Raw genomic sequence first — 15,458 nt, 5'->3', positions numbered from 1 at the left:
TGGAACCAAAGGGAAACTTGATTTATCCTTGTCTCCACACGCTTTTGTTGCTATTTGTCCACCTCACACAAAGGATTGGTGAGCATTCTTGTTGCAGTTCCTCAAAGAATCACCTGCAGAATCACCCTCATTTTTGGAGTAATTGTTTTCATGTGCTTATCCCCATTATGTGGAGTTGAAATGTTAACTACCAGTTACTAACTGGTTCATTCCATTCACTCATCTGATAATACAAGTGGCAATTGCTTCATGTAAGTCCTACCTAATTCATTATCCTGAACAAATGAAAGCCAACTCGTATCTTCCTCATCAGCAATAAAAAAAGAACACAAATTCTACAACCATTAACATGTTGAAGAATCAGCTGGTACACAAAAATGCTGGAGAAACTCAGCGGGTGCAGCAGCATCTATGGAGCGAAGGAAATAGGCAACGTTTCGGGCCGAAACCCTTCTTCAGACTCAGCGAAGAAAATAGGCAATGTTTCGGGCCGAAACCCTTCTTCAGAATCAGCTTCCTGATGGAGCATCCCAGCCAGCATTCAGGTTCCAAGAGTAGAGAATACTGCTTTAAGTGTCTCAACACATGGATAGGACGGCTTTGGAGGGATATGGACCAGGTGGGGCTCGTGTAGCTGGACATGTCGGTCGGTGTGGCCAAGTTGGGCCGAAGGGCCTGTTTCCATGCTGTATCACTCTTATCACCTGTCTGCTCAGTTTCAAATAAGGCATGTGATAGAATCCTCAAAATGTGTGGCTTTCAAATTCTTTGATGACACACTGACTGAACTCTGCTCTGTCTGTTATCACCAACACCTCGTGGATCCACTGCAGACACATTAATATTCCTCTCCCTTCTGTTCAGGAGCAATGACATTTCGCAAGAGTATCAAAATCATTTTGGGGTTATTTGGAATGTTAACCTGGGCATGCATTACCAGACGAAAGGTTATCCACCGAGAGTAATGACCAAAAGGACTGCAGCAGATTAAGGATAAAAGCACCCGCCATCTCTGGTTACTGAAGAATGATTCATAAATGTTGTAAAAATGTCTTGAGATGTAATGCGAGAGCATTTTGGCGTGTATCACTGATAACTGCTATAATTGATATGAGGTGCCTTTTGAAAATGGTGTCCCTTCACCCACCCCCTTCCCATTGTGACATACTCTTAAATTTTCATCCATATATCAGAATTTTTCTCCTTGCAATTGTGCTGTTTACATTTCTCCCGTATCTGTGATTAATGAAGCTAATGAGCTGAGCTAAGAATATTTGATTGATGTAAACATATGACTAATCAAGTGGGTTTACAACCATCCTTCAGTATTTTTCTCCATTTAGAAAATCATCCTTAATATTCCACTTAATATATTACTTTCCTTTTTATTGAAACTGAACATTGTGACATGGAAACTATTGCAAAACTCTTTAAATGAGCTATTTGCTTATTGTTATTGACAGAGGATCTGGGAGTTCTGCTGATGTGAGAGGAGGCAGAGAGTGTTAATGACTTGTTTTTCTCCCTGACCCTTGCAGGCTGTAAGAAGACAGAAAGTCCTTGAGCAGAGCATTCAATCAGCGCAGGAGACGGACAAAACTCTTCGTTTAATCCAAGAATCTCTTGCATTGATTGACAAACAGCTGACGTCATGCATTACCGACAGAATTGATGCAGCTCAGGTTCCTCAGGAAGCACAGGTACGTCAGAATCCTTCACTTAGTTACTTTGTTAAAATAACAAACATTATCTACATTTTATGTGAACTGAGTAATTGTTGAAATCAATTATAAGGACAGGGGTATTTTACCTGGCCTATTGTACAAAGGATCTGCTAAATTAGAGTATTGAAAGTCGACACATTTTTTCCCCATTAGATCAGCCTACTCATGCATTGGACATGACAATAAAACAAAAGCGTGCTGTTACGAAAGCTGACCAGTCACATGGCTTCTCCTGGTTATGCTGCACAAAAATAACATTATTCATACATTTGCATTTATTTAATTGTGTTTCTTTTATTATTGCCACCAGTTATTCTGGCCATCTACACTCATATATTCACCTCCCATCCAATTTCCCTTTTATCCCCTCATTTCCCTTTTCTGTTTTGACCACCCCCTTCCTCCCCGCCACACCGTTTCAGCTGAACCCTTTCACCTATGTCCCTCTCTCTGCCTTTACATTTCATTCCTGTTACCTTCTTTATCTGTTATCTGTTTTCTGTTATCTGACACCCTTTTGTCTCTTGTCCACCACTAGCTTTTTATCATTTACTTTGCCCATTTGCCAATCAAACCACCCTCACCTCCATCCTCTCATCACTTAGAACATTGTATAGGTATGGGCTCTTTGGCCCACAATGTTTGTGCCAAACATGATGCCAAGTTAAAGTGATCTCATCTGCCTGTCCATGATCCATAACCCTCTATTTCTTGCACTTCCATGTGCCTGTCTGTTGAAGGGGGCTTTATCTGGTTGGCTGCCAGTGACTAGTGGAGTTCTGCAGGGGTGGATGCTGGGGCCGCTACTCTTCACGCTGTATATTAATGATTTGAAGGCTCTGTGGCCAAGTTTGTGGATGATACAAAAATAGGTGGAGGGGCAGGTAGTGTAGAGACAGAAGGGACTCTGCAGGAGGACTTGGGTGGGTTGGGAGAGTGGGCAGGGAAGTGGCAGATGGAATATCATGTAGCAAAGTGTGGGGCCATGCATTTTGGTAGTAGGAATAAAGGCATAGACTATTTTCTAAATGGGGAGAGAATTCAGAAATCAGAGGTGCAAAGGGACTTGGGAGTACTGGTGCAGGATTCCCAAAGAGCGAATCTGCATTCGAATCGGCAGTAAAGAAAGCAAGCTCAGAAGGGCTTGTATACAAAAGCAGGGATGTAATGCCGAGGCTCGAAAAGGCACTGATAAGGCTGCATTTGGAATATTGTGAGCACTTTTGGGAAAGCATGTGCTGGAGAGGGTCCAGAGGAGGTATACAAGAATGATTCCAGGAATTAGTTGGTTAACTTATGATGAGCATTTGTCGACACTGGGCCTATACTTGCTGGAGTTTCGAAGAATGAGGAGGGACCTCATTGAAACATACAGAATAGTGAAAAGCTTGGATAGAGTGGATGTGGAGAGGATGTTTCCACTAGTGGGAGAGTCTAGGAATAGAGGTCATAGCCTCAGAATTAAAGGACGTTAAGGTGATGAGGAGAAATGTATTTAGTCAGAGGGTGGTGAATCTGTGGAATTCTTTGTTACAGAAGGCTGTCGTGGCCAAGTCAGTGGTTATTTTTAAGGCAGATATGGATAGATACTTGATTGGTACAAGTGTCAGAGGTTATGGGGAGAAGGCAGGATAATGGGGTTAGAAGGGAGAGATAGATGAGCCATGATTGAATGGTGGAGTAGTAGATGGGCCGAATGGCCTAATTCTACTCCTATCACTTATGACCTTATCACCTTATGAAATGCTACTATCATATCTGCCTCCTCCACCACCCCTGGGAATGCATTCCAGGTTTCCACCACTTTGTGTGAAACAACTTTCTCCGCACATCTCCGTTAACCTTTCCTCCTCTCACCTTATAGCTATGCCCTCCAATGTTGGACATTTCCACCCTGGGAGAAAGGTTCTGACTGTTTACCCTATCTATGCTTCTCATAATTTTATGTACTTCTATCACATCTCCCCTCAACCCCCTACGTTCCAGAGAAAACAATCCAAGTGTATCAAACTGTTCCCTGTTGCTGAAACCCTCTAATCCAGCAACACTCTGGTAAACTTATCTGCACCCGCTCCAACTCCTCCACATCTTTCCTGTAATGGGTGACCAGAACTGCACTCAATACCCCAAATGCAGAAAGGGTCCTGACCTGAAACATTGCCTACCCATTCCCTCCACAGCTGTTGGCTGACCTGCTGAGTTACTCCAGGATTTTGTGTTTTGCTCACAATTCCAATACATTATCTGCAGTTAGACAAAAATGCTGGAGAAATTCAGTGGGTGAGGCAGCATCTATGGAGCGAAGGAAATAGGCAAAGTTTCGGGCTGAAACCCTTCTTCAGACTGACATGATTGGCAGTTCTTTGTTTCTCTATTTCTGGAAATCTAGCTTCCTTTCAAATCACGCTACTGTGCTTCATTTCATGCTTCATCTTTTCTTGCCAGTTATTGAGTATGAAGCATGATCTGGTCATTCTCCAGTATTTTTGTTCTCCATTTCAAGGAGCCAAGCCAGCCACCCTTACCCAGGTGATTCACCTTTGTGTTGCATATCCAAGGGCATACCTTGTTTTTACTCCTCATGCTAAAGTATTCTCAGTAACTCTTGTGGAAATGTATACAATCTCCCTTTAGCAGCTTTGTCACTTCAAGGTTAGGTTTCTGATCCCTGACTTTCTACAATGACGTTTAAGGGTAGAGTTGCTGCCTTAGAGCGAATGCAGCTCCGGAGACCCGGGTTCGATCCCGACTGTGGGTGCTGTCTTTACGGAGTTTGTACGTTGTCCCCGTGACCTGCGTGGGTTTTATCTGAGATCTGCGGTTTCGTCCCACACTCCAAAGACGTACAGGTTTGTTGGTTAATTGACTTGGTATGAATGTAAATTGTCCCTAGTGAGTGTAAGATAGTGTTGATCCATGATAGCGGGGATTGCTGGTCGGCGCTTACCTGGTGGGCCGAAGGGCCTGTTTCCACGCTGTATCTCTAAAACTAAAAACTAAAACTAAAACTAAAACTCTGACATGATTGACAAAACCCTCCTTATCCAGCTTGTGTCTCACTTTATCCAGCCCAGGAGGACTATCTTCATTTTGTTCCATTTTTATGTGTCTTCTCCTGGGCAGGAAACCTCTGGTAATAGCTTTTCTTCCCAGCATACATTGCCACAACTGGAATTGGCCAAGGGTGCATCCTTGGACTGTTCCTCCTCTTTGTTTAAACTTCATTCTTTGCTGCAGTCAACTGCAACAAGGTTATCCGTGTGCACCAATGACAGAGAATGCAGGCTCACTAGCTTCTCCCAACATCTCCGCTGCATCTTGGATGCCAGTCTACTTGTCTAACACCACTTGTGGATCCTTGAATTTTTTTCCATTTAAACTTTAGGAAGACACTACAAACTCAGTTCTTTCACCTGTGATTCCATCTCCTTCCCTAGTTACTGCCTCTTGTTGCGCCTTATATCTCAGAAACTCACCATCTCGTTCATGTCATGCTGAGGCTCTGATTCCATGTCCTTCCTCAACACAATGACCATCTGCTCCGTACATCAAAGTAGTGTCTTGATTCCCAATTTCACCCATTGAATTCCCCATTTATGGACGTCTCTTCCCGACTTTCCTCTCTTTCTTCCTACCTTCCATAAATCCATTCATAATGCACTGAATTGCCAGTAATCTGCTCTACAATAACATCAACCATCTGGTGCTCTCTCACTGAATGTGTTGGTGTTCTTGAGGTCAAAAGGAAAGGACTGAGTCTTTTGCTTAGAAACCCCCAACACCTTTTTCTTTTCCCTTTCTCTGTCACCTTTGCTATTCACTTGAACACATGTGCAGCCGGTCCCCACATCTCACCTCTCACATTCTTGCCTTCAGTCACCTATGTCCATTTCTGCAAAATGGCCTCCCTGAACCTCAACGAGTATTTTCATATTTCATCAGGTTTTCGTGCTCGGTTGAGCTTAACCATTCAGTTCTCGGCTGACAGGCATTAATTCCCCATTGCTTTGAGAAATGGTTTTAGGAAGTCTTGCACGTTATTTTGAAGGGGAGTAACACAATTATCCCAGGTATCGTGGCAAATATTCTCTTTGTAAGTGTACTAAAATAGATTATCAGGCCATTGCAACTCATGGGCTTTTGTTGCACCCAAATTAGGTGATACATTTTATCAACATTGTTTAGTTGACTGAAATATTCAGAGGTATCCCGAAATGAATATGAAAAACGTATTTTGATGCAAACGTTCCTTTTAATTACAAATGCGTGGTGCGCTTCCTCAGGTGTAAAGGAAATAATTGAATATAGGTTTTTGACATTTGATTTATTTTGTGCAGGAGAGTGAGAAAGTTGTTGAAAATTGTGGCTTCTGAAGTTGTTATAATTGCCTACTCTGGGCAGTGTGGACAGAAGTTGACCAGTGAATCATGCAACCTATCTATGGTCACTTCTGTGAATTAGTTTGTTTCCATGAATAACGAGGCGTTAGCGATGCGCAGGTGCCGACAATGCTGACTTACAATTTGAGGCATCTGCACAGGTGCCATAAAACTACTGGGGACCTTCATATTTGCAGCCGTTTCCCATGGAGAAAATAACCAGCTCAATGAACTAAGCAATCAAGTTGTCTGCGAGCTGTATAATGTGACTGTGCACTTCATCAGCTTTTTTTGCTGAATCCTAGGAGTATTATAAGCAAGATAACGGTGCCTCTGATTGTCATTACCACACCAGTCAGATTCCTAGTTGTATGACATAGAAGGCTCTTGTCCCTGCCTTTCTGAAAAGTAATACACTCTGCTTCCATTTTTTGTGAGACAAATCCAACTATTTTCACTTTGGATTCAGTAAAATAACAATTTCAAGACTGGATGGCCTGTATCTCTCCTGCATAATTAATTCAAAATTCACAAGTAGACAAATGTAGTGGTTGAAAATAGGCATATGTTTGTGCGTTTGTGTGGGAGACGAACATATGTAGAAGAAGGAAACATGATTTTGTCCATCTTAGGTGAAGTTTTCTTTTGGTAGCAGTAAAGAAGGGTTGACGTAAGGTACAAAGTCAACAGTGTTTATTGGCTTTAATTAGAAACATTCTGCTTTGAAAGAGGAATTAACAGAGTAAATGGTGAAACATTTTTTTCACCTTAATCCTCATTGAAGAGCAGACTAATTTAAATTAGAAAGAGTTTGATTTAACAATGTTAAAATCTATCATGCATGTTATGGTCATTATTTTCCTCCAAAACACTGGATTTCTTCATTGATCATGTTATCCCAAAACGGATTAGATACAAATCCATTAAATGAAACCAAGGAATCCCCAGGTGCCTATCTTGTTGTGGCACGATTAACACAAAGGATAAATTTGACAATGGTGAAAAGTAATCCCTTTCAAATTACATTAGCAAACGTTCAGTTTGAAATTCACATAAAAGAAAATGAGTGCTAATATAAACCGTTAGTTTGAACAAGGACTGTGATCTGAGAGAAAATAAAGCAACCCTGAAATCATCGGCGTGGAGCGGGCGTGCTTTGTTACTTTGTCAGCCCCGCAGGTGGTTTCTATTTGTATGCATTGGGTATGCAAGCAAAGAATTTCATTGTGCCTAGTCACAAGTGACAATAAAGTATTCTCTGAAGAAGGGTTTCGGCCCGAAACGTTACCTATTTCCTTCGCTCCATAGATGCTGCTGCACCCGCTGAGTTTCTCCAGCATTTATGTGTACCATAAAGTATTCCCATTCTGTTTCCTATCCTTTACTCTTGGTAATCTTATCCGAAGCATTTCAAGATGTATAATGTGCTTTGCACACCACCCTGTGGCTGTTCAAAGCGAATGCTGGAAAGCAGCTGAAGAATCGTGACTGATACTGTCATTTCACAATTTATCTTAACCTTCCCTCTTCTTAATCTCAGCTCTTTTCGTGACGTAGCCACTCATTTTGCAAAGTGTTACAGAGTCACTCAAGCCCAATTATCCCAGCACCCAGTTTTGCTCCATCTCTGGTCTGCTCTGAACATTTAACTCTGCTTTATCTTCCATTCGATCATTCATACTGTAGCTTTCTTCCTTATCATTGCCACCCAAGGAGATTACTACTTCCCACAAAAGCACCCTGAGAGGAATCATCATCAATAATAATTTCATAGGGCTATCAATGCAATGTGATTAAAGATGATGGGATCCATTCAGTGGCTTCTTTTATCTATCTTGATGTGCATCCTGCTGTTATAATGCATTTTCTTAAGTAATCCCAGGATAATTTATTTGTAAATCTCCAGGAACAGGGAGGGACTGCCGAGGTCCAATTTATTCTCCAGCACAGATGTCGAGGCTTCGTAGAACTACCAATATGTCCTCTTGCTTCTCTTTAGTGGTGCCTTAAGTTTCACCATATCTCTCCAAACATCAATGAGAATCATTTGACTACTATATGAACAGAGTGCGTTTCAAGAACCAGTCTGTAAATTATTTTGAAAATATCACTGGTATGGCGTGTGAATATTAATCAGGTGCTACGTCTAAGGATATGTGCAGTGTTATTTCAATATTTGATTGGGTTACATATATCAAAACAAACCAAACTCTTCTGCGCAGGCAACATTCTGAATTTATAACAACTGAAGAAATTAAGTTGTGAAAATTCATGGAGTGATTATTTTGATTTATTAATATTAAATATTATTTTTATCGTGCATTTTGTGGGACCTGTGAAATTACCTGATTTTGATATATTAAATTCTGTTTTGGATATCTATAGATTGTCGAGGAAATTGGGGGGTTTTTTTGCACAAAGGAAATCTCAGAAAGTATAGCCATCCAGGGTGGATTAATTAAAATGTAAAAACTAAACGGAACATAGACAAGGTGATGAACTGGATCCCTGCTCAAATAATTTAATGAGTCCTGAATCAATAATTCACTTTCCCTCAATTTTATAACTAATTTAAACTTTGCTAATCTTAAATTTGTTTGTTGATGCTGAAATAGTATCTGCATGGTCCTGTAACCCTCTTACAGGAGTATCATATATTATAGTCATAGCCATACAGTGTGGAAACGGGCCCTTCAGTCTAACTTGCCCACACCGACCAAAATGTTTCCATGTTCACTCGGCCTGTCCTGCCTGTGCTTGGCCTTTATCCCTATAAACCTGTCCTGTCTAAATGTTTCTTAAAAGTTGCAATAGTACCTGCCTCAACAACCTCCTCCAGCACCTTGTTCCACGTACCCACCAGACTTTGTTCAAATCTCACATGAAAAACTTACCCCTCAGGTTCCTATTAAATCTTTCCCCCTTCAAATTGAACCTATGTCCTCTGGTTCTTGATTCCCCTTCACTGGGCAAGAGACTCTGTGTGTCTAGCCGATCTATTCCTCCCATATTGATGTGGAATGGCTATACATTGTCTCAACTGAATAGACTGTCTATGGACTGAAAAGCACTGGCACTAATCATTTATTTGTAATCTGCAGTTATCTTGAACTGCTCTCCATGTTGTATGCACATAAGATTATTTCCAAGAGCAGCTTCAGATTCAATCCAGATTGATGGAGGCACATGACCTGTCTGTGGTCTCTGAGAGAGCCTTTTCTGAAACCAGTTAGTGGACTTGTAATGAGTTCTGAGTGAATGTGGCTCTGGAGCAAGGTTGACAAGAGATCAGAACAAATTGGCAATCCATATCAGTTACAGTCACTCAGCCATGCTGCAATGTGTGAAGGGAAATGTACAAATTGCATCAGGATGAGTTTGCTGTTGCAGCAAAGTAGACAGAGCTTTCCTATATATCATGGCCATGACAGAAATGCTCAAGTGTACCAGCAGAATGATCCATTTCCTTTTCTGCTTTTTTCTTTCTTTTCATGAACAATCAAATACCAAGGATCGTTAATACAAAGAGTACCAAGCACAATTATGAGCATTAGAAGTTAGAGTTTGATTGACCTTAAAGTAGACTGCAATGTTCTGTTCTTTGCAAACATTGCACTTTATATCAGACACAATTGCCCAGTGATTATGTATTCCTGAACCTCGATCAAATAAACTAGATAATGGGACTTCGAACACCACCATGGGGGTGGTAGAAACGGAATTCTGTTTTGATCATGGGAGTAAGGAGACAAAACCCAATGAGTTTAATAATGTCCATGGGGAGGGGCAACCTATTGTTCTTTGACATTCTGACTCGCTGTTCGCTGAAGTCCATGGTGACTTAACGAGCTGTTTAAGAGCATCAACGGTACAAGATCCACTCTTACCTTCTCAGAAGAACTATTGCTGGATAAATATGGGGAGGAATCTTCTTTTTGGCCAGCGGATTTGCAGAAGGTTTACTTCCAGCGTGCCCCAGTGAACAATCTTAGTTTAGTTTACAGATACAGCACGGAAACAGGGCCTTCGACCCCGTCGAGTCTGCACCGACCAGCAATCCCTACACATGAACTCTACCGTACTTGCACGAGGGACAATTTTACATTTACCAAGCCAATTAACCTACAAAACCTGCACGCCTTTGGAGTGTGGGAGGAAACTGAAGATCTCGGAGAAAACCCAAGCAGGTCCCGGGGAGAATGTACAAACTCTGTACGGACAAGCATTCGTAGCCATGATCGAACCCAGGTCTCTGGCGCTGTAAGGCAGTAGCTCTACCACTGCGCCACCGTGCCAGCCACAGCCTTCTGCTGTGATGCTGCCTCGCAAACGATTGTAGACAACCATCACAACACAGGCACAGCAAGTGTGTCAGGTTCCATCAGTACTGGTATATCCATGCAATTCTCTCTCAGGATCATTGCTTGACCACAGTTACAAGGCTGGACCTCAACCATTGTTCTGGAGTTCAGTGCATCTACTCAGTTACTTGTGTGGAAGCTGATCGATGCAAGTGTATTTGCTGGACATTAATAGGAAGATTGGAAGAATGCGAGGAATGGATCGGGTAAATGCAGTCTTTTGTCCAGAGTAGGAATTGTGAACCAGAGGACATATGCTTAAAGTGAAGGGGGGAGAGATTTAATGGGAGCCAGAGGGGTTACTATTTCACGCAAAGTATGGTGGATGTATGGAACAAGCTGCCGGAGGAGGTAGTTGAGACGGATATAATTGCAACCTTTAATAAACATTTAGAAAGGTACATGGATAGTCTGAGGAAGAGCCTCGACTTGAAAAGTCGCATATTCCTCTTGTTCAGAGATGCTGTCTGACCCTCTGAGTTACTCCAGGTTTTTGTTTCTATCTTCAGTACATTGATAGGGTAGGTTTAATGGGATGCAGCTGGGTGGTGTGGTCAAGTTGGGCCAAAGGGTCTATTTCCACACAGTATGACTCTGTGACTCTCTAATTAAATTCAAACTCAAGGCAAGAAATAAATAAAATGTCTGAATATGTAGTTTGACGATAGCATTCACTGGCACATGGCTTCCCAATCATCCAGGATGGTACTAGCATGTGTGAGCAACAGTGCGGACATTTTATTGACTATCAATTACCCCTGTTCCCTGTTATTTATCTTCTCACTCTCATTAATTTTAGGTTTTCCTTTGTTTCAGTGGAAAGTAGCATCATAATTTTCTGTTTCTTGACCGATGGCCTGTGATATGTTGGCCTTGTGAAAGAACACTGGTTATTCACTGCCACGGCAATGGCCCCTTTTCATCCAATGTTTCAGCAGTTTAATGTGATGGATTGTACCAGCCCTTGCCAAACTGTCACATAAACCATAATGCTGAGTAGAATCCTTATCTCGGTAGATAGTGAATAATGCAGCACATATGAAGGAGCTGAAAAGAAGATATGTTTACCCTCTCGAGAAGAGCACATATGAATCCATTAGTGGTGAAAAAAAGTTATCCACACTCTGATCCAGTTGACAGCAATTCTAGTGGAACATTTGTTCATTCCACTGTTCAAAAAACGTCCTCTAATTTCAACAGAAAAGGGGTAATCTGGTTTTGGACTAGTTCAAGCATTGTCTTTACCACCAACTCAGCTTAATATTTCCAGTCAATCTTTTTCTATTCTGCTGTTTGTACTCATCGATGTATTTATTGTTGTTTAGGTTTACGTTTATTATTGTCTCATGTATTGAGGTGCAGTGAAAATATAGAACATAGAACAGTACAGCACAAGAACAGGCCCTAAGACTCACAATGTCTGTGTCGAACCATCTGATGCCAAGACCATCTCCTATCTGCCTGCACATATTCCACATCTCTCTATTCCATGCATATCTACTGTACATTAAATGCCACTACTGTATCTGCCTCAACTACCACCTCAGACAGCACGTTCCAGGCACTCCACACCTTCTGTGTAAATAAAAGTTGCCCTGCACATCTCCTTCAAATTTTGTCTCTCTCACCTTGAAGTTGTGCCCTCTAGTATTTGATTTTTCTATCCTGGTAAAAAGGTTTTGACTGTCTTCCTTATCTATGCCTCTCATCATGTTATATACTTCTATCAGAACTCCCCTCAACCTTTGACGTTCCACAGTTATTCTCAAACTGAGATCCTTGGACCAAGATTCCAGTGTCTTGAGAAACATCCCTCTGTATAGAGCCTGTCAAACCATTTTACAGTTTTGCACGTTTTGACAAGATCTTCCTTCATTCTTCTAAACCCGAGAAAATCCCATGTAACCGAACCCAACCTCATATGTCAAATCTGTCATCACTGGGTCCAGCGTGGGGAATCTTTGCATCAAGCTCTCTGACAAGTGCATCATGGGCTGCCACAGTGATTGAGTTGCTGCCTTACAATGCCAGAGACCCGGGTTCGATCCTGACTATGGGTGCTGTCTGTATGGAGTTTGTACGTTCCCCTGTGTCTGCATGGGTTTTCTCTGGGTGCTGCAGTTTCCTCCCACATTTCAAGGAAGTACAAGTTTATAGATTAATTAGCTTTTGTAAATTATCCCGAGTGCGTAGAATAGAACTAATGTACAGGTGATCATTGGTCAACGTGGACTCGGTGGGCCGAAGAGCCTGTATCTCCAAACTAAACAAAATACTTCTGAGTTAGAGGCCAAAGCAATTTATAACTATCTATGTCGTCTTTATTGTTAGAAATTCTCATTATTTACATTTCTTAATCCCACTGCTGTGTCAGGTAGGCTGTGATGTGAATCACTAGTAGAGACAGAACTGTTTCTCCAGCGTGTATGCGGAGTCATTGCAATGATGAAGGAGGATAAGGTCAGTGTGGCAGCGAGATAATGAATTAGTCATTGGTGGCATCACAGGCTGGTTTACTGCAAGGCTGTCAACTAATGTGTGTTTATTGGCTCGAATGCTGCAGAGAACACTGTGCATTGTGAGTGTAGACATAGAACACCAGACTGAAACATGTACAAGGAGCCTGCTGGGAAAGGGTGTTTGGGACCTAGCGAAGGGAGCAATTGAAGGACAACTGTTGCAACTCCCCTGTTTTCATGGGAACGAGAATTGGATCAGGATTAGTAATTAATGGTGATGTGGAAGTGAACCACAGTATCCAGAAGGCAACATCCCTCTAAAATATAAGAGGGGTGCGGAAAGGAGAATGTTTTCAAATAATATCATTTTTGAGATGCAGGGAATGGCATTTCTTATGGTTTTATCAGCCACGGCCGGAAGCTAAGTTCAGAGCTGTCACAGCCTTTGTGCATTAACATTTGAGTTACTGCGCCTTGTTATTGCCTTCACCATGAAGCTTTCACTATATTGGACGTACACGTTGAAGTTGAGCATGAAAAACAGAGGCTGAGGCATCAAGCTTCACCCACGAAGCAGTCAACAATAATAGCTTTCATTTGTCTCCTGGGTCTGAAGTAACAATAAGTCCCAGGTCATGGCATCGTATTTCAACAGGAGATGGGGCAAGACAGCTTCAGAGGAGGAGGAGGAAATAAGGGGAAACTTGCATCTAGTTTCCGCAGAACCATCCATTATGTTTATCAGCTTCCCTATGAATAAACCAGGCTGCAGAATAGAGAACGTGGGGCAGATTCCTGAATAATGAATCCAGCCTTTGTGCTTTACTAGTACCTGGTCCATTAATGAATACAAACCTTTTCTCTTCACAAATGCTCCATAGTTGATGCAAAGTGCCTCACACTCGCATAAATTCCATCAACACACTCTGGAATCCTTCCAAGCAATGATAGATATGTACCATCCAGTCTATTAGAAAATTAATAGGTAGGGTGTTGCCAGTTGGAAAGCTACTGTTTGCTAGTCATTTGATATGTTCACAAGTCCCAGGCATGTTGATATCATCCATGGTTGGTTAGAAGTGGTAACTTCTTGTATAGAACATTACCTACAGATTGCTTTTTAAGCCCAAATCCCAAGCAAGAGCATATACAGTAGAGAGTTGGAGGCAATAACTAAAGTTATCCCTTCACACGAAGCTGCTCCAGCAGTCTGTAGATGTGGATCCTGGTAGCAGTTTAGGTACCATTGTACTTCCATTCCATTGGATTTGGTGAATTTTTATTGTAGAAGCCATTGTATCATTAAAAATACTTGCAAATAGTCAACTTTGCAATTTTAAAATGCAGCAACAACCAAAAATGAGGACAGGAATCTGCAGCAGGGGAATGAAAGTGAACCATCTGAAGTAACATTCAGCAATGTTCAGCATGAAAAATAATTTTAATAAACTCTCTGTAATAAATAAGCTTCATAAACAACTCCCTCCACTTTGTGAGGCAACTCTGATGGATGTGTGTGTGGCGAATGCACGTTGGATGACACCACCTTTCAGTCTGTAATATATGTGGAGTTATCACTCTTCAATGGGTTTACACATGGCAATCGCCTCTCTTTTCCCTGCACTTAGACCTTGTAATATTGAATGTACCAGATATCATGAGAATAATAATAATAATAATAATAAATTTTATTTATGGGCGCCTTTCAAGAATCTCAAGGACACCTTACAAAAATTGAGCATGTAGAGGAAAAACATGTAAGGGGAATGAAATAAATAGTAGAGACATGACTAGTACACAAAGTAAAGACAGAATTCAATACAAAATACAGTATGAGGCAATTAATGCACAGATGAAAAGGGACGGGGACGTGGGGCTAAGGATAGGCAGAGGTGAAGAGATGGGTCTTGAGGCGGGACTGGAAGATGGTGAGGGACACGGAATTGCGGATCAGTTGGGGGAGGGAGTTCCAGAGCCTGGGAGCTGCCCTGGAGAAGGCTCTGTCCCCAAAACTGCGGAGGTTGGACTTGTGGATGGAGAGGAGACCGGCTGATGTCGATCTGAGGGACCGTGAGGGTTGGTAGGGGGAGAGGAGGTCAGTGAGATATGGGGGGGCCAGATGGTGGAGGGCTTTGTAGGTGAGGACCAGGATTTTGTAGGTGATCCGGTGGGAGATGGGAAGCCAGTGAAGTTTTTTGAGGACTGGAGTGATGTGATGCCAGGATTTGGTGTGGGTGATGAGTCGGGCGGCTGCGTTCTGGACCAGTTGGAGTCGGTTGATGTAGGTGGAGCTGATGCCAAGGAGAAGTGAGTTGCAATAGTCCAGTCGGGAGGAGATGAAGGCATGGATGAGTCTTTCAGCAGCAGGCGGTGTGAGAGGGTCTGAGTTTGGCGATGTTGCGGAGATGAAAGATGGAGGTTTTAATGACATGGCGGATGTGAGGCTCAAGGGAGAGGGTGGAATCAAAGATTACGCCAAGGTTGCGGGCCTGGGGAGATGGGGAGACAGTGGTGCCGTCGATGGTGAGAGTGGGG

The 15,458-nt window shown here is 42.1% G+C and overlaps 1 protein-coding gene across 12 annotated transcripts in view; it reads left to right on the top strand.

The window, feature by feature from the left end:
• Positions 1–15,458, top strand: part of dmd (dystrophin) — a 1,663,772-nt gene that overhangs the window by 695,494 nt on the left and 952,820 nt on the right. For all 12 annotated transcript variants that reach the window (XM_033033201.1, XM_033033203.1, XM_033033205.1 and 9 more), the window contains one exon: positions 1,539–1,700. In XM_033033201.1, the coding sequence (XP_032889092.1) occupies positions 1,539–1,700 (162 nt within the window). The remainder of the gene's footprint in view (positions 1–1,538; positions 1,701–15,458) is intronic.

The sequence above is a fragment of the Amblyraja radiata genome, chromosome 14 (assembly GCF_010909765.2).
Source record: "Amblyraja radiata isolate CabotCenter1 chromosome 14, sAmbRad1.1.pri, whole genome shotgun sequence".
NCBI lineage: Eukaryota > Metazoa > Chordata > Chondrichthyes > Rajiformes > Rajidae > Amblyraja > Amblyraja radiata.
The sequence above is the reverse complement of the archived record's forward strand: the minus strand, read 5'-3'. Positions and strand labels throughout refer to the sequence as shown.